At 38.1% G+C, this 26781-nt stretch overlaps 2 protein-coding genes across 3 annotated transcripts in view; both read left to right on the forward strand.

Moving 5' to 3' along the window:
* Positions 1 to 12433, forward strand: part of als2b (alsin Rho guanine nucleotide exchange factor ALS2 b) — a 32541-nt gene extending 20108 nt beyond the window's left edge. For both annotated transcript variants that reach the window (XM_067459085.1, XM_067459086.1), the window contains 19 exons: positions 1503 to 1573; positions 1673 to 1739; positions 1825 to 2027; positions 2109 to 2174; positions 2269 to 2367; positions 3104 to 3268; positions 3410 to 3521; positions 3768 to 3845; positions 4124 to 4257; positions 4356 to 4520; positions 5269 to 5386; positions 5544 to 5701; positions 5782 to 5889; positions 6677 to 6853; positions 6943 to 6988; positions 8216 to 8277; positions 8364 to 8513; positions 8976 to 9072; positions 10649 to 12433. In XM_067459085.1, coding sequence (XP_067315186.1) covers positions 1503 to 1573; positions 1673 to 1739; positions 1825 to 2027; positions 2109 to 2174; positions 2269 to 2367; positions 3104 to 3268; positions 3410 to 3521; positions 3768 to 3845; positions 4124 to 4257; positions 4356 to 4520; positions 5269 to 5386; positions 5544 to 5701; positions 5782 to 5889; positions 6677 to 6853; positions 6943 to 6988; positions 8216 to 8277; positions 8364 to 8513; positions 8976 to 9072; positions 10649 to 10687 — 2115 coding nt within the window. In that variant the 3' untranslated portion in view covers positions 10688 to 12433. The remainder of the gene's footprint in view (positions 1 to 1502; positions 1574 to 1672; positions 1740 to 1824; positions 2028 to 2108; positions 2175 to 2268; positions 2368 to 3103; positions 3269 to 3409; positions 3522 to 3767; positions 3846 to 4123; positions 4258 to 4355; positions 4521 to 5268; positions 5387 to 5543; positions 5702 to 5781; positions 5890 to 6676; positions 6854 to 6942; positions 6989 to 8215; positions 8278 to 8363; positions 8514 to 8975; positions 9073 to 10648) is intronic.
* Positions 12434 to 14232: 1799 nt separating this feature from the next.
* The window catches only part of mpp4b (MAGUK p55 scaffold protein 4b), a 13623-nt gene continuing 1074 nt past the window's right edge, over positions 14233 to 26781 (forward strand). Inside the window, exons 1-20 of the mRNA XM_067458297.1 lie at positions 14233 to 14431; positions 15424 to 15549; positions 15739 to 15860; positions 15943 to 16020; positions 16521 to 16604; positions 16847 to 16978; positions 19206 to 19287; positions 19417 to 19502; positions 20121 to 20192; positions 20666 to 20862; positions 21009 to 21067; positions 21169 to 21186; positions 22767 to 22808; positions 22910 to 22930; positions 23111 to 23125; positions 23268 to 23309; positions 23772 to 23939; positions 25189 to 25269; positions 25351 to 25444; positions 25565 to 25673. Coding sequence (XP_067314398.1) covers positions 15492 to 15549; positions 15739 to 15860; positions 15943 to 16020; positions 16521 to 16604; positions 16847 to 16978; positions 19206 to 19287; positions 19417 to 19502; positions 20121 to 20192; positions 20666 to 20862; positions 21009 to 21067; positions 21169 to 21186; positions 22767 to 22808; positions 22910 to 22930; positions 23111 to 23125; positions 23268 to 23309; positions 23772 to 23939; positions 25189 to 25269; positions 25351 to 25444; positions 25565 to 25673 — 1560 coding nt within the window. The 5' untranslated portion in view covers positions 14233 to 14431; positions 15424 to 15491. The remainder of the gene's footprint in view (positions 14432 to 15423; positions 15550 to 15738; positions 15861 to 15942; positions 16021 to 16520; positions 16605 to 16846; positions 16979 to 19205; positions 19288 to 19416; positions 19503 to 20120; positions 20193 to 20665; positions 20863 to 21008; positions 21068 to 21168; positions 21187 to 22766; positions 22809 to 22909; positions 22931 to 23110; positions 23126 to 23267; positions 23310 to 23771; positions 23940 to 25188; positions 25270 to 25350; positions 25445 to 25564; positions 25674 to 26781) is intronic.

Below are 26781 nucleotides of genomic sequence, written 5' to 3' on the forward strand. Positions count from 1 at the left end.
ACACAATAGAAGTCATATGATAGAACATTATAAACCAATCACCAGAACCACAGTGAAGGAAACTTGAGTGACATTGATTTTCACTCAAGCTGTATTGTTTAAATGTACATGTTTCTTTCTGTTCAGGAGACTCATTTGGTTGTTGTGACCAGTGATCTCCCGGCCGTGACTAAAACTTAATTTCAGCAAATAGCAACTAGGGAGTGGTGTCAGTTTGCTACGTAGCTGAGGAATAGAAGTACTAAAGATTCTGCGCTCAATAGAACAAAGCAGAAACAGTTATAGTGTTGGAAGACTATAGAGACGTCCTCCAGGTGAGGCTGTAATACGAAAGTATTAAGGATCCTGCAGAGACCAGTGTATGGCTGAGAAGGACGGTGACAGTGTATAGATGCTAAAGACCTGTTTGCTCACGTGTGTTTGAGTAAACGCTAGTGATAGTAGCTTCTCAACGGGACGCCGTCACCTTACTTCGAGAGGGGCGAATTACCTCGAAGTACTGAAATTGTGTTAGATGTATTCGAGAAGGGGATTACCTCGAGATACTTTCATTTTATATCAACAACTGGGAGTTGTTTTGAATAGTTTGTGGTGAAGTCAGAGATTTGTATTGAGAATTTCCAAGACACAACCATACACCATAACCCCCCCTCTGCCAAACTTTACACTTGGCACAATCCAGTCAAGCAAGTATTGTTCTCCTGGTAACTACTAAACCCAGACTTGTCCATCAGATTTTCAGACAGAGAAACGTGAGTCTAGTGGTCCTTTACATCACTGTATCCGCCACTTTGCATTCCATTTGGATGCAGCTGTTCACCATGGAAACCCATTACATGAAACTCTCTACGCACTGTTCTTGAGCTAATCTGAAGGCCACACAAAGTTTGAAGGTCTCTTGCTATTGACTCGGCAGAAAGTTGGCGATTTCTGAGCACTGCGCCCCTCAGCATGCGCTGACCCCACTCTGATTTTACGTGGCCTACCACTTTGTGGCTGAGTTGCTGGTTTTCCCAACTGCTTCCACTTTGTTATAATAAACAGTTGACCGTGGAATATTTAGTAGTGAGGGAATTTTACAAAAGGACTTATTGCACAGGTGGCAACCTATCACGGTACCACGCTTTTTACTGAGCTCCTGAAAGCGACCCATTCTTTCACAAATGTTTGTAGAAGCAGTCTGCATGTCTAGGTGCTTGATTTTATACACGTGACCATGGAGATGATTAAAACTCCTAAATTCAATGATTTAGATGGGTGTCCTAATACTTTTGGCAATATAATATATATATATATATATATATATATATATATATATATATATATATATATATAAATATATAAATACAGCTCTCCTAAGATCTACTGATAACTGATATAGTACTGATATATTGTACATCACTTATCAGGAATGGAAAGCAGAATTGTGTACATTGCTAGTGCATTCAATTTCAGGATATTGTTCTTGCTTTAGTCACATTTGTTTTCTTAAACCCTCCCAGTTTTCCACTCATCATGTCTTCCCATTGGCTACTCTGTGGGTGGAGCCGATTTCTGAAGAGAACACGGGCCTGTGAGTGTGCCAGTCATGTATATTAGCATTATTTAATTGTAAAGTGCTTGTATACAGTATGTTGTTTTATAGAGTGTTGATTTGTGTTGTTATATGCAGATATGGTTTAAAAGTGACTTCACCTGAAGAGAGCTTCACACTGCTGGCCTCATCTCCAGCTGAAAAGGTAGACCCAGCTTAAATCAAAATGATTCAATTGAGCTTTTCAAAAACTTGTATAGTTGGTTAGACAGTAATGTCCTGCTTTCCAGGCAAAATGGCTTCGTTCTATAAACCAGACGGTGGAGCAGGCGCTAAGCGGACTGGGGCATGATGGGATACCGCCCTCTACAGGGGTGACACAGAGAGCAGACCCGCCCATTTCTCGGACGGCATCATACACGTTCTACAAAGACAGTCGGCTCAAGGAGGCCACGTATGAGGGCCGTTGGGTCTCGGGGAAACCCCATGGGCGGTAGGCCATTAGACAGGGAACTGTGGATGTAAAAGCCTTCTTAAAATAGGGAAAATGATGATTGCTATGTTTGTATTGTAGGGGCATGGTCAAATGGCCCGATGGACGAACGTACACGGGGACATTCAAGAACGGCCTTGAAGATGGGTTAGTGGCAACTTTTATTTTTATGTTTTATTATTATGCTGACTTCTCTTATTTTCCATTTATGGAAATATTTCTACTATTGTTTTTGTTGCAGTTTTGGAGATTACGTTGTGCCGAACAAAAACATGAACAGCTGTGATCATTACCAAGGGCAATGGAAGGATGGCAAGATGCATGGCTTTGGAACATTCAGGTTGTTATGTTTGTAAACTACCATTTTAAAAGTTTGGGGTCAGTAAGATTTTTTTTAAACATTTTTGAAAGATGTGTCTTATGCTCACAAAGTCTGCATTTCTTTAACAAGAATACAGTAAAACAGTCAAATTGTGAAATATTATTACAATTTAAAATAACAGTTGTTTTTTTAATTGTATTTTTAAAATTTAATTTATTTATATGATGGAAATTGAAAGTCTTTTGAGATTTGATAAATCAGTGTAAAATAAATAGAAAAAATAAATAAATAAAATTAAATATAAAGTGTTCAAATCAAATTGTGATTTGATTTCATGGAACTGACTGTGTGTGTGTGTGTGTGTGTGTGTGTGTGTGTGTGTGTGTGTGTGTGTGTGTGTGTGTGTGTGTGTGTGTGTGTGTGTGTGTGAGCCTGTTTATGTGGTTTATGAGGACACAAATTTGTATAATTACATGGGTATTACACTGGTATTACTCTATAAATGTGGTTTATGAGGACATATCAAATGTCCTAATAATTCAAATGGCCTTAAAAACATACTAAATGATGTTTTTTTTAGAAAGTAAAAATGCAGAATGTTTCCTGTGATGGGTAGGTTTAGGTTTAGGGGCAGTGTAAGGGGATAGAAAATACGGTTTGTACAGTATAAAAACCATTACGCCTATGGAGAGTCCCTGTAAACCACATAGACCAACATGTGTGTGTGTGTGTGTGTGTGTGTGTGTGTGTTCAGGTATGCATCTGGTGAAGTGTACGAAGGCTTGTTTCAAGATAACATGCGTCACGGTCATGGGATGTTGCGTAGTGGGAAGCTGAATTCCACCTGTCCCAGTGTCTTCATCGGCCAGTGGCAGTATGACAAAAAATCTGGATATGGAGTTTTTGATGACATCACCAGGTATGCAAATAGACAAGAATGGGTGAAGTCGCATAATGATTGGGGAATTTATATGCCTTGAGTTGAGCTGTATTAAACATATTACAGACATCAAGACAAGAGTAAACATATGTGCACTATACTAACTGTTCTTTGTGTCAGAGGGGAGAAGTACATGGGCATGTGGCTGGATGATCAGCGTCAGGGGAACGGAGTTGTTGTTACACAATTCGGCCTTTACTATGAAGGTGCTTTCAGCAACAACAAAATGATGGTGAGATTCACAAACACACATTTGTTTTTATTTAAGCGAAGTAGGGTACTGTATGATAAGCCATGCTATATTATTATAATGGCCACTTAGCTTTTTAAACATGCACATTAAACATGATTATGGATACGAATTTTAATTAAAATGATATTTTAATAAGTGCCATTTACACTACAAATAGCTTTTCTAACAAAGTATGAAAATATAAATTCAGATGAGTCATTTTTATTACATGTGTTTCTCTCCAAGGGGACTGGGGTGTTGCTGTCTGAAGATGACACCACATTTGAAGGGGAATTTTCAGAAGACTGGACTCTAAATGGAAAGGTGATTTATAATGCTCATAAACACGTTACATTATGGTTCAAAATTTGGGGTCATTCTGATTTTTTTATTTAGCAATAGCACATTAAGTTGATCAAAAGTGACAGAAAAGACTGACATTGTTACAGAAGATTTCTGTTTCAAATAAGTGCTTTTTGAATTTTCTATGTGATGTGTTTGTTTGGGTTTTGGGTTTTCGAGTTTTTTAGAAATCCGTTACTGCACCTTTAAATGGTGGTGTATGTTCACACAAACAAGTCTGTTATATTCTATTTCTGCAGGGCGTGTTGACCATGCCGAATGGAGACTACATCGAAGGCTCTTTTAGTGGGGTTTGGGGAACCGGACTAAAGATGTCAGGTTCCTACTACAAACCCAGCCTTTACGACTCAGACAAGGAGAAGGCTCATGCACTGTAAGAGCATGTGCTGACCCGTGAAGCATATTCAAATGTATGTGACATTGTCATTGTTGATGGAGAGTCCATATGTATGTGATTGTGTTTGTCTGCAGTAAACTGGGAAGGTTAGCGGTCCTCTCTGAAGAGAAGTGGAAGGCCGTGTTCGTGGAGTGCTGGAACAGGCTTGGTTGTGATTCTCCCGGACAGGGACAAACCACTGAAGCGTGGGACAACATTGCCATAGCGCTCACTACTAACCTGAGACAGCAGAGAGACAGGTACACTTAAACACCCATGTTCCAGTAGAGCGTGACATTATCACTTGCTAAGCTGACAACCAAGTGATCTAAGCAGAAAAATATATGAAGTTGGAGTGGGCGGTATGACTCATATGATGGTAACACTTCGTCACATGTACTAACTATAATAATACCAATAAATGATGCATAGTTATATGCAACTAACCCTAAAACAAACCCTTCCTTACCCTAACCCTATTGTAAGAAGTAAGAAAAAAATGTGCAATGGACTATATTGACAAGTGGCAATTGATTGGATCATAGAAAGTGGGCATTGCTAACTAAATAGATGATTGTTTAAACATGGTGAAGGGTAAGAACGATTGCTGCTGTGGGTATTATTTATTAGTTATTTTTCACATCAGCCTTGTCTTGTTATTAAAGCATATTTATATACTGTGTATATGAATAATCGTTTGAAGTGTATAGCATGTTTTATACATGGCAAAAATAGCCTGTATTTGTCCGAAATTCCAGAATTGTCAGAATACTGACTATCTAGATAGTGTGTTGATATACGGTTGTCAATGAATAGAATACTAAATATAATTTTTGCTTTAATAAGATTTCCCCAAACAAATAGGCAACAATAAACCTGGTGTCTTCCATGTTTCCTTTTCTTTCCAACAATGAATGCGAGAATATCGTAATAACAAATTCAGAAGTAGGACCTTTCCAAAAGCATGTGAAGGCAGCATAAAATCTAAACATGCGTGTTTGTGTTTAGTCCAGAGTTGCTGAGTCGCTCTCATCACAAAACGCTGGAGAGCCTTGAGTTCATCCCTCAGCATGTGGGTCCTGTGACTTTAGAGGTGTATCACACTATCCGTCGGTACCTTGTCAAGGTAAGCATTGCCACTTGTCATCAATTAACTGACAATAATCACATTTTCTTATTATAACATTGTCTTTCCAGTGTATTTTGTCCCTTTTTTCTCCTCTAGAAGTTGTATGATGATTTTGCTCTATACATCACTGACCCCTGATATTTGACCCCATCAGGCATGTGATACCCCACTGCATCCTCTGGGTCGGCTGGTGGAGACATTGGTTTCGGTGTACCGTATGACGTACGTTGGTGTCGGGGCCAACCGCAGATTACTGCCACAGGCCGTCAATGAGATCAAGTCCTATCTCAGCCGCATCTTCCAGCTCGTCAGGTAAGTGTGTCAGCCAAACTGCTAAACAAAGTCTGTTTTTAATTACTTTTCAATAAATATTTATGTGTGATTGTGTTTAGATTCCTCTTTCCTGATCTGCCAGAGGAAGGAGGTTCACTGGCTGACCCTCCAAAAGAGAAGGGTGAACCAGACCCTTCTGGGAAGCAGCTTGAGTCTCCTAAACCTGGGTATGTAGGATATCATGATATCATCAGATATAATATTATGATAAAAATAATACATTGACCAAACGCTGATATTACATTATCATTCATTTTATTTTATTCAACTTTAGTTTATCACAGTACTGGAAGATTAACAACAAAAAAATGTGTGAATGTGTGAAAATCTAGTGAATTTTTATCTGGAACTTGATAAGCGCAAACTCTGTAAGCCCATTTCCACCGCATAAGAAAAAATAATATAATCATAATTATGACATCAAAAATACTACGTCATAATTATGAGATTAAAGGTTAAATTGACACACATTTTGACCTTTTATCTCATACTTCTATAAATTGGCTATCACCAGACCAAGCTCAATTTAAGACTGAACATTGGTCTGGGGAGTCTGCTCTGTATTTTCTACTGCACAAGAGGCGTGATCAACGGGCATAGTTCAAATGACTCTGTACCCAATTGGATAGTCCTTGAACCAATCAGACCACAAGAGGCGTGATCAACGGGCAACGACCCATTGCTTCTCTATCCGTCATCGTGTTAAACCCGCCAATAGCGCACCAGGTAGATAAGCCAGTCTGTGATTGGTTCCTGCAAAAGTGTGACAGAGACAGTAGAAATGATTGTACAGGTTTCCAGGCTGAGTTGCTGGGCGAAATCAAATCGCCGGCAGATCAGGCTGGGTTTCCCCAGTCTATTAATTCAGGTGATTTTCCTGTGCTTTAATGAGCTGTCTTTAACAATTTTTCTCAGCAGTCATATGATGTGTGTGTTTGTGTGTGTGTGTGGCAGGTGTGTTGTCAGCAGCTCTGCTCTCCTCCTGCCGGTGCTGTTGCCACGTCTCTATCCTCCTCTCTTCACTCTCTACGCTTTAGAGAAAGAGAAGGAGGACGATGTGTACTGGGAGTGTGTGCTCCGACTCAACAAACAACCAGACCTGGCACTTCTCGCCTTCCTCGGGGTGCAACAGTGAGTCTCACACAGCTACAATGAGACATACTTAGATTTGATTATCCTGCAGTGATCCATCTTACTGCCACTAACAACTATTTTCATAGGAAGTTCTGGCCTGTCACTGTTACTGTACATGGAGAAAAACAACAGGTAATTCAGTATGTCCATATATAAAAAACTCTATAAGATTCTTTTAATATGCCCCAATTATGCTTTTTCAGATATTACTTTTCATGTAGTGTGTAATACAGCTGTATGTGAATGTGATTTCTGCAAAATGCACAATAAATAGTTATTTTCTCCCAAAAGAAAGAACCAATTCTGAAATGCCTGAAGCTAGTCGTCAGTAATTTCAGTTTTACTTCGTGTATGAATGTAATTATGTTTGTAATACATTTGCATAATGCCAGCCTAAGGTCTTTGTTACTTTCAAAAGTAATGCATTACAAGATTGTGTTTTTCCCCCATAAAAAAGTAAGTTATTGTGCTACTTAGTTACTTTGTATGGAAAGTAATGTTATGCGACTTTTGAGTTGCTTTTCTCACCTGGGCTAGGCTTGCTTGTTTTTTTTTTAAATTATTTTTATAATGACTCTTCTTCCACACCAAAAGTGAAATGAATGTTCCTCAGGCTAAAGAAAATTCAAATTCATGTCTGTACAGTAGAGGGCGCAGCTCAAAGAAACCTTTCAAAAATACCATATCTGTGGTATTTACATTGTTTAATAACTACAGGTTTGTGTAATTATTTTCAGTTTGCCTTTCACTGTTTTTATTCATTTAGAGGAATACTGAATCATGAGTCATGAGTAAATGCATGGTCACATAGTACATTTAGTCATAATTTACACCTGACGCCTGAGACAGAAGAGATGTCAGTCAATACATGGGAAAACAAAGTACCTTGCTAACTTGTTTGAAAAAGTAATGCATTACTTTACTAGTTATTTGAAAAAGTAATCTGATTACATAACTTGCATTACTTGTAATGTGGGCAACACTGGTCTTTCTTGGCTTCCTGCAAACAACATCTACTTTACCCCCCCCAAAACACTCTAGTTGTAGCTGAGACTGGTAAAAAAGATAAGTGGTTTTCTTCACTGCGAAAGCAAATACGCTTTGTGCTGAGGAAGCCCCCGGAGCTGAGACCAAATCTTTTATTGAACCATTTAAGACACTGTGAGAAAAATGGTGATGCTGTAGTATATTATGAGTACATGCAAATGTGTTTGACCTTATTAGATGCATGTTAACCTGTTATAAGTGACCTACAAAAAAAAAATAGTAACATTTTTTTAAAAAGCTTAATAGGGGCACTTTAAAACCTTTGAAACATGACGCAATATTCATGAAAATATTTTGTTTGCTGGTGTGTAGGTTCTTTCAAGCACTAAAGACGCCTGTTTTTCCTCAGCGGTTGAGAATTTACAGCAAATAAGGTTGGAGGGCTTTTTTGTCTGATAACTTTTGTAGTTTCTCTTTTCTGGTACATTGTTTTCAAGCTTTTTTCTCTTTATTTCGACAGCACAACTTTCACCCCCTCAGACAAGCTTCAGGTCATCCAGCTGACCTTTGAGGAGATAACCCAGCAAGTACTTACACTCCTTAAACAAGATTTCTTATGGTCTATGGATGATCTGTTTCCTGTCTTCCTCTTTGTTGTTCTGCGTGCACGGTAAGGATGAGATTACAGGCTTTTTAATGCCTCCTTTTTTTTGGAGTATGTATGTATGTATTGTACACTACTTGTCAAAATTTTAGGGATGGTAAAAATATATCTTATGCTCACCAAGTATGCATTTATTTGATCAAAAGTAGAGTAAAAACTGTGAATATTGTGAAAAATAACAGCTTCCTGTTTTAATATAGTACAAAATGTAATTTATTATTATTTAAATTGTTACAACTTTTCATATAATTTATTCAAATAGAAAGTTTTTAAAAAAATGAATATTTCACAATATTACCGTTATGGCAAAGCAGAATTTCAGCACTCTTTAGTGTCACATGATACTTCAGAAATCATTTGAAACGATTTTTAGATGTAGTCGTTTTATCAGCATATGCTTTAGCACAAGAAAATAACACAATTTTAGAAATAAGACATGATTTAGTTGATAGCTGTTGTTTTCTTCAGGATAAGGAATCTGGGGTCAGAGGTCAATCTCATTGAGGACCTAATGGATCCATGTGTACAACATGGAGAGCATGGCATCATGTTCACCACACTCAAGGTATAGTGTATAAGGTTTTTTTGTACACTTATATCAACTCTGGGTTTAGCACAGTATCACTCTTGAAATTTCATCAGGGTGGTAACACCATTTTGAGTTATGAAAAACATAATCTGAAAGATAATACAGTGTAGAACCATGCAGAGTTAACATTTTCAGCCAAATACCAAAACATTATTTTTGGTGTACCCAAAAAATCTAAATTTTTGGTATAGCAAAAAATCACTAGGAGACATTAGCCTAAACTTACTCTTTCAGATCAATTAAGGTGTCACATTGTTGTATGAAGTCACTTCTGTTGGTGAATCCGCATGACCCTTTCAGAAATTTACGTATAGAAATCTTTTGCCCTCACATCATATTCCCAATTAAGTGGATTCTCGTTAAAGGGGAATTTTGATAAATAAAAGGTCATAGTAATATAAGAATATCCTGTAAGTTTCAGAGCTGAAAACCTCCTTTTTACTCAAAGAAAAGCTTTTATTGACACCAAGCCCAGCAAACGATCATATGCAACACCTTGACGTCTTCTTGTGATGAAACACCGCCTCAACATAAGATGAAACACGCCTGATTGTTTAGCCTCGCCCACTGACTCGTGCCTGACATGACATAGGCCTACATAGATCTAAACCGGATAGAACTTCTAAGCAATAAACTTACCGCATAAGCTTCATTCGGCTTTCAATTTTATGAATGCATGGATTAACTTTATTTTAAATGAATATCCAGCTCACGTGTGGAAGACAGTGCGCGTTTGTTCCTTCATTTCACCACGGATTTGTTTGTAAACAAGAGACTGGATTTGCAGACAGGATGAGATAACATGAATTAATGATATTAATGATACAAAATATTAAAGATATTTTGCTAGCTCTGTGGGCGATTCATTCTGTTTTCCCACACACTTTCAAAACAATTCCCACACTTAACAACGAGGGAGCTCATTAAATATGCAAATCTTATCCAATCCTACACTCTAAAAAATGCTGGGTTAAAAACAACCCAAGTTGGGTTGAAAATGCACCGACCCAACAATTGAGTTGTTTTAACCCAATGGTTGAGTTGTTTTAACCCAGTGGTTGAGTTGTTTTAACCCAGTGGTTGGGTTAAATGTTGCTTAAGACAACCCAATTGCTGGGTAAGAACAACTCAACCATTGGGTTAAAACAACCCAATTGTTGGGTCGGTGCATTTTCAACCCAACTTGGGTTGTTTTTAACCCAGCATTTTTTAGAGTGTAGTTTACTTCCAAGTCTTTAGTGCGGCATGCCTATAAAAACCGAGGGAGCAGGAGAGAGCCTCAAAACCAGAGTAGAAAATAGCCTATTACTTATTAGTTATGATATTTTTGAATGTAAAAACCATGCAAACGTCATCAGTTGACCTCAGACAACAGTATAAAAAAGCCAGTTCATGACACCTTTAAAATTACTTTTTCATCTCATTTACTATTTCATCTGTAAAAAATTGCTGAACATCACACCTATAGAATGTAAAAGTTGTTTAGCCTCATTAAAAATGAGTTAAATATGACATTTTTTAAACATGAATTATTTTGTTTTGCTTTGTACAGGCATGCTACTATCAAATCCAGCACGAGAAGGTCACGTAATGATCTCTCCAAACCCATCTGGTAAGGCAGTGCAATGACTGGCAAATGGACCAGCCAAACATAGTGTTCAAGACACAGCGCCTGCCATGACTCGATGTGTGGGGAGCCAATCATGTTCCTAGCCTGAATCACATGGCCGGTGGAGGGTGATTCCATAGGAACCTGAGCTCTCACATTCAAACAGTCCAGTTTATGTGAAAGTCTGTCTTTGGTTGGACATTTGTTAACATTTATTTGTTACGTTTTACGTCTTCCTCACTCAAAAAGCCATGAGGCGTTTTAACTGCTGCCGTTCCATCATGCTACAGATATACATGTACTCGTTGTTCTTTCATTAAAGAGCCTGTACTTCATTGGCTCAGAATGTATGACGTTTAACGCATGTCGCCTCTCCCGTCAAGCACACACTGGTCGATTAAATGTCAGTTGTCGATTAATGATGTATGAAGTTCATTAGTGTACTGTAAGCCATCCGAAATAATGGTTGCCATCTACCTCCGTCTTTGAAGTAAATTACTACATTTTCCTAATTGTATTGCATCATTCATGGCAAACAGCACACTGCCGTGTACCCAAACCATGAATCTGTTCACATAAATGAAAAATGATGCGCTTCTTATTAATGAAAACACAAAGCGTGGGCTGTAACTTTTATCGCTGACGTCTGATCCATTTTGAGCTTTGTAAACAACTGCACAGGGATGGTGTCCTGTTTTATGTACAACCTTCTTTGTTCAGACAAACTGGACTTGGAATTGAAATGTTTGACACTAAGCTGAGATAAAAAGTGTTTGTGGGTCAGCACAAATTTTCCTTTGATTTCTCTATGCATTCGCACAGCAGTTTTCTTTTGATGTACTCTTGTTAAGTATTCTTGTGTTCAGTTTTCTGAAAATGTTTACTTCAGAAACACGTGTAATGGTTTCATCTTTCTCTGTATCTCTTGGATAACAGTCGGCAGTATTTGATTTTTTTAGTGGATGTCACTGGCCCTGGAAAAAGCAATGAGTCACAATTTGCATGCTGAACTACTGTAATTTGGTCACCATTGTCTGCATTTTACTGTTCTTAAATTAAGCAGTGGTTGCTGAAAGGTCGCTTGACATTGCCGAGCACGAATATTCACTGCTAACATAATTTTCTTTCTCGTGAAGTTTTCTGAAAAGTGCCTCTGACAGTGTTATGGATGTGTGTCAATGCGTCTCTTTACCCAGCAATAGCTTTGAGTTGAGTCTCACGTTTTAAAGCTCAACAGCCTAACACATTATTTCCTCTTATTGACATTATTTATTTGATGGTTAGATCTGGCTGCAGCACAGATAATCTGAGCGATGTAGATAATCTGCAGGGTATTTCACGTACAGAGAACCAGAAGGACGGGGAGTTCGAATAAATGGCCAGGAAACCCATTTCCGAGGATCAGAGATGAGGATTTTGATGCTAGTGTGATTGTATGTTACTAAATGTAATCGTGCAAACTGTTACGGCGAAGGACTGTTGATGTTTACAGCCATTGACACTTGAGATGTTGCATGGATATCATGATTCATGTTGTAATTTGCGTACAGGAAGTTACGGTTTGTAATTCCACACCAGTTTTTTCTAGGCTGAGCCATGGTGTACATATTAACCTGTGTTTGTGTGCAAGTATGTATAAAGGTTCATTTTTGAAGAATATTGTATGTTTAAATTGTTTACTGACAAAATTCAGATAGATGGCAATAAAACAATGTTTGGGAATTAAAATTGTCGTTTTGACTCTTCTACTAGGCCTTTACTACAGCCATTTCCAAAACTATAGTTGAAATTATAGCTATAGCTAAAGTTATAGCTATAGTTATAGCTAAAAGGTTGTTGTACACTATTTCAATGGTTCATTTTTAGATGAATATAATTAACTACATGCCATCTAACTCTTATTAGAGTATTAGTATGGTAGACTGTTAGGTTCGGGTTAGTAGAATAAGTTGACATGTTGCAAAGTTAGTTTCTTTGTAGTTCTTCTTTAGTGGAATGTCTAAAGTGGACCATTGAAAAGTGTTACCATAAAAATGCCAAAGAAATCTTTGATTAAGAATTTTTAGTTGTCTGTTTTTCACTGAAGTGGCAGCATTAAGCTTTTAAAAATTCATCTGAACTCATCCATTGAACTTTTGTGTGTGTGTGTGTGTGGGGGGGGGGGGGGGGGAGTAATCTTGTCAATTAAAAAATATTAAATCAAATGAAAACTAGAATAATTTGATGGCAAAAATAATTTCATAGTTATGTTGTTTCTGAATAATCTACTAAATATCTTCAAATTAGCACATCATTTGATTGGATGCTTGACCATTGGGTTAGATAAGTGTTTCCTACTCTCTATGAAATTTGATAAGCTTATTTGTTATCCTATGTTTGATCACATGATTTTAACATGTTTTCGGTCTTGTCAGAATGGATGAATGTTAACACATCTGTGCAACGACTGCTTGGCCTTAAAAGTTTATTATCCTCATATTTTTTTATCCTTTTTACTTTAAATTGATTTTATAGGCGGTAGATATGAAGTAACAAATCATGAAAATGGAAAACGGTTTCCCTCGATCAGCTAATGTCTGTATATATCTTTTTTTTTAAAGCATGGAGTCCTTTAATATATTAAAAAGTCAGATTTTCTCAGAGATGAGTTTATGGATATCTGCCAAATTGAATGCTCTGGGTCTTTTGAAACCGTTTGAAGTCCCATTAAGTGTTTAATATTTCAAAAAGAAATATGCCATTTAAAGGGATAGTTCATCCAAAGTTTATAGCCTACTCTCGACAACCCAAACCTGCATGTATAATGTTCTTTATTCTGCAAAACACAGAATACATTTAATTGTTATACTTTTAATTACTTTATCTTTTTTTTAAATCAAAGTTGAATGACTTTTTAAAACAACGAATAGAATTTAAAATAATAAACTTATAAAGCAATAAGCATTGATTTATGCAACTTAAATTTTTGCTCAAAACGTTTCTAAACCCCCCGCTACAACTAGCCCTGATCTGTCATGTACAATTTTATTTTAAAGGTATAATGTGCTAATCAAAAAACGTCAAAGAGTCAAAAAGAAATCAAAAGAGTCGAAGAGTCAGTGTCATTCACTCCACTGTTGTAATCAAGAGGATTACATCCCATGTATGTGTGTATGTGACGCAGAATGTATTCAGTGTGGATCATCAGCTGGTAAATATGTGTGAGTGGGTCAGCCGCGGAATGGAGAGAGTGAGGTGTTCTGTGTTTTATGCAGTGGGTGAGGAAAGATTAAATCTTAATCACTGAATGTGTGTGATAGTGTAAATGTGTGATTATGTGTTATATGAATAAGATGAACGAATAAAGGATTTTTGTGATAGAATGATGTTTGAAAGAATATGAAAGGTGACATGTTCACTCTTAGACACGTCCTGGCTGTCCAATCCCTCCCTTCCTAATTTCCTCCCTCATTCCTACACACTCTCTCTCTCTCCCCAGCTGACTCATTTGCTTGTGAGGGATTAAGCAGGATAGAGAGGGATTACGCTTCTTTTTTCCAAGAGGACTTTTCTGTGCTCTGTTGGAATACTATCCACGTTATTCCTCTGTTTATACCATCATATTTGAGGAAGTTAAAACTGACCGTCATCATGCAGACTAAACCCTCTTCAGAAGCTCATCCTTGTGTTCAATTCTAAACCGGGATCTAAACTGAGGAGACGAACTGAACGTGAGGGAAGAGGGAGGTAAGTGAACGGGATTTGCTATTAAGTCTCTCTGCCTGGATGTGGGTTTAGTTCTTGCCTTCCAGGCTTATCTACGAGGAAGCTCTCTGCGGGACAATTGTAGTAGGCTGTTTATTCACTTTAATCGTTAAACCCTTCCTTGTGTGTATTCTTGGGATGCTCCAGTTGGATTCAGCAATGTTGGTGTAAATTCTATTGATATGCATGCCGATTTGGCTATATTGGCTCAAAATACTGAGTAAAAACCAATTTTAAAAGGACAGTAACTCTCAGAAAAATGGATATTTGAAAATACAGTTTATGTCACACCCATTTAAGTAATAAAATCTGAAATGATGTGCATCTGTTTTGTTCTAAAAATCTTCAAACTAATACCCAGTGGCTTTACCTGCAGTTTTCATAACAAATCCTGTTGAGATATTTATATCACACTCTTCCATGTGATCTTTTGTTTGTTTATGTAGCAGATCCAATCCAAAGCCACTTAGGGTGCACTTATTACCAGGACAGGTCTTTTAGAGTGACCTGTACTTAAGTGTTTTGCTCAAGGTCAAAACTGTGACAAGGGCATTCATGGACCATTTTTAGATTTCTGGATTTCCAGACCTAAGTAACACTAGGACATTCCCAATGGACATGAACACGGTGATCCTTGTTGAGTTTGAACCTACAAACTTCTGGATACTAGCCCTGATCTTTAAGCCACATCACCCTAAACAACCACCATTATTTCTCTGTAGCCCAAAAGTAAATATTTTAATATTTTACTCATTATGTCTCAAGTATTAACCACTGAAGTAGGCAAGCCTGCAACCCCAACATTGTCTATACTGCATTTTCCAAAAGTATTGCAAGTTTAAGTAGGCCGATCATAGTGACGGTTGGTGCTTTTGTAAAACATTACATTTCTATAGAATTTACAATTCACTTAGATATAACAGGCGATAACTAGTCAACAGTTGTACTTGAGTTCATGTGTTTTATTCTTGCAGCTCTATATGAGGAGGGTAAGAGCATCATTCTGTTATTCCCTGAACCCCAAAACACTCCTAGATTGACAATGAGACCAGACATAGAGAATGATCAAGGGTCGGCTTCAAAGGAGATGGGAGACAACGGTAAGAAGCTGCAATATGAGTAACTTAAATTTGGAAGCTGCTAACATTTTTTTTTTTTTTTTTTTGTAGCTAGTTGATTAGCAACATGCTAATATTAACTACTACTGTAGCTGCTAAAGAAGCCATCCAGCATTACATAGATAACTGGCAAACTTAAAGTTCTGGAGGCGTTTGCTTTGTATGTTCCAGGACTGACACAGATCTTAGCACATGTGATAGCTGAAGTGAGGGGTTCTGTCAATAAAGATATAAATGGAGCTGAGCTATTGTATGGTCTCCTCAACGCCCCATGGTTGCAGTCCCTACTAAAGGTAGAGTCCATCCTACATAAACTTGCAGTATTAACAGTGAGTTAAAGGACAGGGTTCATTGTCACTTTTTTCCCCTCTAAAGGTGTATGAATGTCTACAGAAGCACATTAAGGGTCCAGCTAGGCCGTATCTCTCCTATTCATCTGGACTCTCACTACAGGTCAGCTCTACTCTCACTGTCTTCAGCTTGGTCTGCTTGTACCATATACTTTGTTTATACTTTCTTGATGGAGTTCAAAATATTCCAAATGTGGCCTCTAAAGCTTGATCTCTTAGTGTGACTGGGGAATTGCAATCTGAGTTGGAGTTTTGATCTTGTGGTCTTGGTCTTAAGACCTCTGACAACAGTCTGGGACTTTAGGGTTAGGTTTTGGCTTGAATCTAGGTCTTGTGATATCTACTGCTGGTTGGGGTTTTTGGGGGTCTGGTATTGGATTGGACCTAGAGCAGGGGAGGCAACTTTGGCCCTCAAGGTCCAGTGTCCATCTAATTTAACCAAAGAGGCAGGCGTGTTTGATTAGGATTGGAGCTAAACAGGACAATGAATCTTTGAGGGCCAGATTTGCCATCCCTGTCTTAAAGGGTCTGTTAGAGGTCTTGATTTTAGGGAGTCTGGTGTTATTTCCTAATAAATTCATGACTTTTGTTTTGGCATTCTAGGTCCTGTCTGATCTGCTTGCAGTCCCAAACCCCTCAAATGAAGCACGAGAACTGTATGCCCTCCTCAGTCAGCCCCACCTTCAGGTGAGAATTTTTTCTGAAGATACAGTTATGGTTTAGTTAAGTAAGCGATTGAGAGGGGCAAAGTCATTTGTTTTGGCCATTCCTCTCTGGGTCTCAGGCCAGACATTTTCACTTTATGGACCGATAGATTTTTTGGTAGACATTGTTGTTAAGTTTTTAAAGATAGACACTTCCAGTATTCAGTTAGTTGTGTGGAATGTTTTGTCAACCATTAAACAGTAGAAACGGCATATATTTTCCAGGCTCTCCTTTCGGCTCATGACACAGTAGGTCTGAGGGACTATGAGCCAGATCTGCCAGCACTGCCTAAAGACCTACCCGAAGACGAGGAAGCCATGAGGATTGTTTGCTTAGTCAAAAACAATCAGCCTCTGGTGAGCATGACCAGAAAAAGGAGTGGCAGGCAAATCTAAGACTTGCTTTTACTGACCTGACCTGTCCTGTGATTTTATTTTGGCTTTTTCAATGTACATTGCTTGAGCCTTTTATTTCAGATAAGCATGGGAAAAAGGTACAACGATAAAGACTGCTAGTGGTTTAAAAACGTATATTAGTTTGTTTGTTTGTTACTTCATGCATTTTTTGTTTTGTTTTTTGTAAATCTCACTAATAGCTGATCGTGTAAAGTTTTCTGTTTGGTAACTATGAGCCGTGTGTTGTCATGGATAGACCAGAACTGGAAGAAGGTTTCAAAGCCACTGGGAAACTTTAAGACAAGCAACCCACTGTGGACTCCTCTCAGCTGGGGGACGGCTGGATGGAGGCTTAGATGCCAAGTTGGATGGTCCCCGGGTGGGTGGTTCCAAATCCACCGAGACCCCAAGTATCGTTGCTCCCACCCCTGCACACCTCTGCAACACTTTTGGCAGTTGCCAACAGAGCACTCCATTATGGAAACAGAGCCTCAGTTGCTCCACCCCTTGTGTCTGTACCTCAGTTGTGATTGGTAAGGACCAAAACTGTGGATTTGGAGATTTCCATTATTCCATTCATCAAAATTTGCGACATGTATGCCTCTGCTGAAAGCATCATCTAATTCGTGTTCTTTGTTTTCTTGTCTTCATCCATTTCACCATTCATTTCTCATTCTTTCTCTGAAGACAATTTGATTGAGGATTTAGACAGTGGGGAGGAGATTAATGTTGGTGATTCTGCGCCACATACATTCTCCCAACCTTCCCCGTGGATTTCCTCATCATCTTGCTGGTATCATCCTCCTCCAGAACCTTCTAAAACAACCCCTCATGCCCGAACTGCTCCCTCAAGCCCAATGCATTGTCATCAGTTAAGGGAGACCATCACATGCTCCCATACAAGGCTGGCAAAGAAGGAAGGATTGGATGAATTGCGGAGTACTTTGCAGCAGGCCACCAGCTGCATGGAGCGCAGTTCTGAAAACGTCCACCTGCTTGGTGAGAGGATGGCCGCTGCAACTGAACGCATTTCTGAGAGTGTGCAGGAGAATTCTCAGGCTTTGACAATGCTAACTCATGTAGTAGAGAAGCTCCAGGAGCTAGTTACCACAGACAACAGAAATTCAGTATCTCCACATTCCGCTGAGACTGCAAGTACAGGGGTTAATCGGATGGGTAGCAGATCGCTCAGTGTTCCCACCAGTCCAGCTATTGTTTCTTCCTCTCGCTTTTCTCATTGTCCTCCCTTCTCCTCCTCCTCCTCCTCCTCCTCCTCTTCTTCCTCATCTGCCATCACTCTGCTGGAGCAGCCAGTGCTATCAAAGAGGAGATCCTTAAATCTCAAAACAAAGCCATCACTATCTTCTCAAAGGAGACTGGTTGATGTACAGGATTGGATGACCAATGGGTCCTTGACGTCCAGCCCTGCACAAAACCACCAAGTGAACAGAAGCGCATTTGGATTTTTCTTTAACCAGAAGAGGAAGAAAAACAAGAAAAAGGAATAAGGCTGCTTCTACTTGTCCATGTTATGAACATCCTATCAAATTCCTGCTGTCTCAAGCGTGCAGGTCTTTCAAATATTTTATATGTGTGTATTCATCTAATATGTCACAACCAGGCCTTGACGTTACCATTGTCACATTAGTGCTTGTCCAACCTTTTTGTAAGTGATATATTTTGTTTTGTTTGTTTTTTTATTGGTCATTCTCATTCATTTAACATCTTCATCTCCATTACGCTATATCATATCATAAATAATGTGTTATTGAATAATGTTCCTGGCATGCCTCTTCCATCAGATGTAGCTATGATGTTTGATGAATGCATGCTGTGTGCTTGATACCTGTCAAATTAAGCCTTTGTAACACTTTAGTATGGGGAACATATTCACTATTAACTATGACTATTGCCTCAATAAACTCCTAATTTACTGCTTATTATTATTTAGTAAGGTAGTTTTTGTAGCGTTTAAGTTTAGGTATTGGGTAGGGCTATGGGATGTAGAATAAGGTCATGCAGAATAAGGCATTAATATGTTCTTTATAAGTACTAATAAACAGCCAATATCCTTGTAATTTGCATGCTAATAAGCAACAAGTTAATAGTGAGAATGGAACCCTAAAATAAAGTGTTACGGAAGCCTTGTAGAAATTTGGATTGATATCTGCTTTCTTTTAACATATAGGGAGCAACAATCAGGAGAGATGATGTGACAGGAGAAATATACATTGCTCGGGTTATACATGGAGGACTGGCTGACCGCAGTGGTGAGGGATCCTTGACTGTACTGTTTTTTTGTGATCCTCTGTTCTCTATTTGTGTCTCTATTTGTGCAGCATATACTCTCTATGTCTACATTAAATATCTCATTCTTGTCTATATGCTTTCTGTTTTAGGTCTTTTGCATGCTGGTGATAGGCTGGTGGAGGTTAACGGTAATCCTGTGTTTGGACTGGAACCAGAACAGATCATACAAATTCTGGTTAGTACACACTCACTCGTATGAGTGTATATTAAATGTTGTGTCCCCTCTTGATGATTAGATAACTGGTTCTGTCCCAGCAGCTGGCCTTTGTGACATTCACCCTCTTAAACCTCACCCTCCTCTTGGTCACGCCACCAATGAGACCGGTTCTTCTCGCCCCACTTTGAGCGGGCCTTGAACCGGCAACTGACGGCATGGGAGGCAAGCAGGCTAACAAGCGTCACTTGCATCTTGAGGCCAGGAGAGTGAGGTTTAACAGCACAGCTTTTGCCAGCTGGTATCCAATACCCTAGCTTAACCAGCAAGACCAGCTTGACTAGCTTTACAAACTTTTTCATTGACCACTTTCATTGACAGACCACTTTGGACCAGCAAGACGCATCCGTAATATATATCCATAATTACAACAGATAACCTATCCATAACAATGCAAAGTGGTATCCATAATAACACTTTGCATTGGTTGTTTAGAATAAATCTTTATCTCAAAGTCAAACCAATGATCTACTGTACCAGACAACAGGTGCAGTTGTAGCTTTCATTTAATTTCTTTCAAGGAAATGATAGAAAACTATGATAAATCAATATTCATGAAGTCTTAATTTGCTGCCACAGGCTCACTCCCATGGAACCATGATGTTTAAGGTGGTTCCCATCACTGACAGGCCAGTCAACAACCAAACCATGGTGAGCTATCAAATGTCAACACTTGATTTGTCAATAGCAGAAATAGCATGGAATACACGATGATGAGCTACTTGTTCTTTATTAAAAATAAAAAGGCAGGGATTAAGCGTCCAGTTCTCAGTTCTCAGTTAGATTAAGCAGAATAGTTGGTTAGCCGGAAGTTTCCAAAAAAGCAGGAGCTGTGAGACCAAACAGGGCTGTCTTTGTTGTCACTGTATGTGTATTTAAAAAGAAAAAAAGTCTAGTCTTGTGTTTTCATTTTTTTGTGATTGACGAATGTTAGAGTGAAATCAGCTTTACTTGACCTTTTATTAGATCAAACTAATACGAATAAAAAAAAAGAAAAGTGATTATTTACATAAATACATTTATATTACATGCTATGTGTCAAGGTGTATCATATAGACATTTTTAGAGCTGAGTATTTGGCTTTTTACACACGTGCATGACATTGCATGCTCTCTTTTCACAAGCTGTATGTGCGAGCCATGGTGGACTACAATCCCCACGGTGACCCTTCCATTCCCTGCGCAGATGCCGGCATGGCGTTTGGGAAGGGAGATATCCTAGAGATTGTGGATCAGTCAGACAACCTCTGGTGGCAGGCTGTAAAACTACCCAGCACCTCTGCCTGTGCTGGCCTCATTCCTTCCACAAGCTTGCTGAAAAGGTCAGTTCTAAGTAGTCAGGGGTTAAAGGTCTGTGACAGAATAATTGCACATCACATGCATGACTTCAATGTGATTTGAGATTGAGCTGATAATCACTGCTGTCTCCAAATTTAAAATCTATATGTGATTGTGTGCGCGTTTGTAGGAAGCAGAAAGAGTTCTGGTGGTCTCAGCCTTATCATCCTCACACTTGTTTCCAAACCTGTGAGTAAACTGTATAAATGCTGTTATTGTGTTATATGAGCATTTTTTCCGTATGTGTTTCATTTGTTATGTATTGGTTTTGTTTCCATGCCAACCTGCAGTGAGTACAGTGGATGAAGGTGAGCATTTAGTCTAGAAATACACAAGTTTCAGAACTTGTTCATCTTCGGAACACAAATGAAGATATTTTTGTTTAAATCTGAGAGCTTTCTGTCCCTCCATAGACAGCTAGACAACTAACACTTTGACACTTTAAAAAGTTTCTAATTCATGTGAATTTAGTGGTTTAGTCCAAATTTAGTCCAACACATCAGCGGTGGTAAACGGAAACTCAAGCATGTTCGCTTAATGTGTGAGAATTGTGAGGTTCATTCTTGTGTTAACTGGTTAGTTCACCCAAAAATTTAATTTCTGTCATCAATTACTTACCCTCATGTTGTTCGACACCTGTAAGACCTCCGTTCATCTTCGTAACACAAATGAAGATATTTGTGTTGAAATCCGATGGCCCAAAAAGGCCTTCATTGACACCAATCTCATTTTCTCTCTCAAGACCCATAAAAGGCACTAAAGACGTCATTACAAAGCACATCTCACTACAGTGGTTCTACTATAATTTTATGAAGCAACGACAATAGTCTTTGTGCGCCAAAAAAACCTAAATAACGCCTTTATTTCATGACACATGCGTGAGAAAATGACGTTGAGCCGGCGGATGTGAGGAACTTTGTTCACAAGCAGAGGAAGATGCACCGTATCTAAGCTTCAATTCAACATTGATTGTGCTTTAGGTCTTGGCGTAGTGCTCAAAATTTTAAAAAGTGTATAGTGTGCCAAAGTGTGTATTTCCTAGATGCCCGAACGCTGGCTCTATGTCATTTTCTCATACGTGTCTTGGTGCTTCGTGAGTTTGCATCAGAGGCCCACAGGGAAGAAAAGAATAAAGTAGAAAAAAGTTATTAAGATTTTTTTTGCAAACAAATTCTATTGTCATCGCTTCATAAATTATTGTAGAGCTACTGTAGTGAGATGGGCTTTGTAACGACGTCTTTAGTGCCCTTTATGGGTCTTGAGAGAGGAAATGACATTGGTGTCAATGGAGGCCTTTCTGAGCCATCGGATTTCAACAAAAATATCTTCATTTGTGTTCTGAAGGAGGTCTTATGGGTGTCGAACGACATGAGTGTGAGTAATTAATGACATAATTTTCATTTTTGGGTGAACTAACTCTTTAAGAAACGTTTGAGCTTCTGCAAGAACCAATGAGGTTTGTTCTTAATCGTCAAGCAGGTTTGGTTGAGCTTGTATTTATGTTCATTGATAAATGTTAATATGTGAATAAAATCTTAAATTAAATCTGCTCATAAAGTGGTTGTGTCTCTTCTTGTATAATTTCTAACAGTTGTGCTGTTTAATATTTTTGTGAAACCCATCATTCATTCTGTGAGAAATAGAAAGTTTAATAAACAGCATTTGAAATTTTATTTCCATTCTGTGCAGATTAATTACTCCTGGATGTAAATGTGTTCCTCCTCATGTGAATTTGAAAACCATTTTGTAATTTATGTCCATTTTAATGGAAAACCCCCCAAAAAGTCATTGTTTTCCGTATAGGACTGCAGTTCAGTTGTGCAGTGTGAAACAGATGTTAGATTCATGGCTGATCTTTATTTTTTTCCTCTTTTTTCCTTGCCTCCAGAGGATGACATGATTGCCATAGATGAAAAATGTGTAGAAGCAGGTATGTTTTCTTGTCTGGTTTAAATGAGTATTAAAACTTTACCTTGTCTATGTAAAGCTTGTTATATTTACACCTGTGTGTTTTTTTCCCCCTGTGCACAGATGAGGAGGCGTTTGAATCTGGTAGGTAAGTCCTGAACATATCAGGAGAAAAATGTACTGAATTCAGGTTTAGAGTCAATTATGATATTATGATGTTAAAGATGAATTGTTCCACAAAATGCCAATGAGTGCATCTTTAAATACTTTAAAATATTGCCTCTGATAACTTGTGTTCCTGTTTCCTTCATGATGATTCATCAGAAGAGCTAAAGGATGGTGTGTATATAACACATTACTATAGAAATCATTACGTTTAATATTGATCGCTATTGCTTGTGCAGATTTGATATTTTTTTCTTTCATTAAGTCACTGATAATCATTTTGTTAAAATATGCATACACTTGTGATGTGTTTCAGAGGAGAGTGAATTCAGCACGAATGTTGAGGGGATTTATCTGAGTGAGTATCTCTCAGATATTACAAGATTTACTGGTTTATTATGACTACAGCAGATTAGATGGTGCACAGCATCACAAACATTGACCAGATAAAGGAAACTTTGGTTGGTTTATCTACGACTTCGTTGTAGATACCTACATTCTGCACCTGCATACTAATGATTTAAATGAATAAAGTTTTTTCATATTGATCAGTAAGATGGCTGGGGATGATATCAGTTGTTATTTTAGTTAAAACGATTAAATCCCATGCATTGATTATATTATATTATTATCAAAATACCACACATACCACCTACAGGTATTAAAAGGGTAGTTCGCTCAAAAATGAAAATTCTGTCATGAACGAGGTGATGAACGAAAGTCTTATGGGTTTGGAACGACACTACTGATATGTAACGAGGCTATTTACATTCTTTCAATGTGCTTTTATTTTTTGTACATCTTATGGTGTGTATGTCAGCCGGTTTTCGACGAAGTCTGCGTCTCTGCCGTCGACAGAGAGGTCAGGCTTTTGGAACATCCCAGTTCTGCCCCACAAGCGGTTACAGTTCGCTGGCCAACCCTTATGTGGAAGTGGTGCGGTACCAGCATCATCCAGAGCATACACACCGCCTCATAGCACTGATGGGTGAGTGAGCTAAAATCAGCCAGTAAAATTTACTAGAAGCACGCAAGGGCAACTTTGCCATCATTATGTCAAACCCCGCCCACCGACTCTATACACGATGTGATTGGCCCGACCAGAGTTTGGTTTTTACAGCTCAGAACTGTATTGAGAGTTGCTAGACTACACTCGCAGCAGATTAGATTTTCTACAGCTAGGGTGTGTCTAGATTTCTAGGCTAGTGTAATGTTGCTGCTTGAGCATAAACAGTATCTGCAAAATTACAGCGGTGAAAGTTCAATGCAAACGGAGATATTGTCTTTTAAAGTTACGTCAGTTTATTGCCTAAGAAAACGGCCGGTTTGGACTACAACAAGCTTCTTCCTGGGTTGGTGACATCATAAACCCTTGTTATTAACATAAACACTGCCCCAGATGTGACTTCTGCCTGTAATGCTAAGGGGCGTGGCGTTTCTGGACAACCGGTGCTTGGCACTTCAGCCAATAAAAATACATGAATCTACATTTGGCCATCTAACCTATCTAAGACCATTGGGTTTTCGGAGGGATGGGCTTCATAGAAGCAGGAAGCAGACGAGCCGTTCAAAGGACAGTGGAGAGAGCGGTGTGGAATAAAGGACAAATATAAGAAAAATACTGCATTTAAAAAACAAAAAAAAGAAGTATTAAGACATATATTATACTGCGCCCCATAAACACAACCAAGCCTAGAAAAAAAAGACTGAACCACCCCTTTAAATTTCCATTCTTCAATGTCACATGATCCTTCAGAAATCATTCTAATATGCTGATGTGCTGCTCAAGAAACATTTCTTATGATTATATTTATAATCCAATATGTAAATGTGTTTTTGCTACCATTCAAAGTTTAAACATTTTTCCAGCAAGAATGCATTAAATTGATCCAAAATGACATTAAAGACATTTATAATGTTACAAAAAAATCATTTCACACCAATTATGTTTTTTTTAATCTTATTTATCGAATCCTGAAATTTTTTTTATTATGGTTTACACATCAATTTTATATACATTTAAATAAAAACTATTATTTTATATTGTTAAAAAAATTCACAATATTACTACTATTACAGTATTGTTGATCAAATAAATGCTGTGTGAGCATTAGAGACTTCTTTCAGAAACATCACAGAATCTTACCGACCCCAAACTTTTGCCTGGTAGTGTTGATCTTGTACATCTTCCTGTAGTTCCATTGCTGCTTGCGCATTATCATGTGATGTGCCATCAGGTCCGTCCAGTGTCGGGGTGAATGAATTACGCAGGAGACTGATTGAGATCAATCCAAAGGTCTACCAAGGAGCTGTTCCTCGTGAGTTTCATACTACAAATATGAATTTGTGTGATACAACTGTACTGATTTTGAAGGTATCTAACTTTTATTTCCACCCAGATACCACACGACCACCCAAATGCCATGAAGAATCTGGCAGAGAATATCACTTTATCAGCCGAAAGCAGTTTGACACCATGGTTTGCAATCACAGGTGGTCTAAATATACTAGTCTGTGCATAAACACATGAAGTTTCTTGATGTACTATGTTTTGGGGGGTTTGGAGGTGACCCAAATATGTCAGTGACACTTTTTTTCCGCTTTGTTCCTCAGGTTTATTGAATTTGGGGAGTTAAGAGGTCATCTCTATGGAACCAGTGTGGATGCGATTAAAGATGTTTTGGCAAGTGGGAAGATCTGTGTGATTGACATTGAGCCAAATGTGAGTTTCTCCTTGGAGAATATATATATATATATCGAGTTGCAATTGGTTTTTCTTCCCTGTTATGTATATTCGAGCTTCTTGAACAAGAAAAAAATGTTGGGCAGGACTTGATATTGTCCATCAGAAATTGATTGGATGGGTCATATAATGGTACATGCACTTTTACAAGTTGATTGTATGGAAATGTGTGTTGGCAGTGCCTGTACACAACCATCCAATAATGATAAAAATCCATCCAGTGGATCCATCCAATCTCCTTATATGTTTTCCCTTGTCTCACATCAAGCTGTCCGACCGCGTGACGTCACACAGTCAGATGCCCCTCCCACGATTGTTAACTGACAGCAGCGTTTCACCTCAGACCCGCCCTGAGCAAGCTGCCATTATAGTCCGCCATTGTTGTTTTAGTTAAACTAGTTCAGTTTTAGTTTATTTCTAGTAAGTTATTTTAGTGTTTCACTTTCAACAGCTAACTGTTATAAGTTTAACATTTTCAACTAATATTTATATTATATTTTATTTCAAGTAACAAAAATGTTGTAACATTTGTTAATATAAGTATATAATGTATTAACTACCATGAACTAACAATGAGCAATACTTGTTAGCGTATTTATTAAATGTTGTTAATGTTAGCTAATACAAATTCTGAAACTGTTCATTGTTAGTTTACGTTTCATTAACTAATGTAAACAAAAACATATTTTAATAATGTATTAGTAGATGTTAATAAATTATTAATAAATGCTGTAGAAGTATTGTTAATTCTTTGTTAATGTTAATTAAAGTAGTAACTAATCAATCTACAACTAACTAATCAAACCTTATTGTTACCAAAATGTTTTCAGTTTAGTTTATTTGAGTTAAAGTTTGAGTTTATTTAAAGCCCTGGAAGAGAAGTGCAATATAACATTTCTAAGCAATCAGATTTATGATTTTCACCTAGTAGATAATAAAAAATATAATTGCCATATCTGATGCCAACCTTTGATCGAAATACAAAACAGTTTACAGTACCTAACACATTCAATGTTGCTGCTTAACTGAATACATGTTAACTACCTATAGCTGTATATTACTGCCATATGGACATTATACTGACGCA

Source organism: Pseudorasbora parva, chromosome 12, assembly GCF_024679245.1.
Source record: "Pseudorasbora parva isolate DD20220531a chromosome 12, ASM2467924v1, whole genome shotgun sequence".
Taxonomy (NCBI): domain Eukaryota; kingdom Metazoa; phylum Chordata; class Actinopteri; order Cypriniformes; family Gobionidae; genus Pseudorasbora; species Pseudorasbora parva.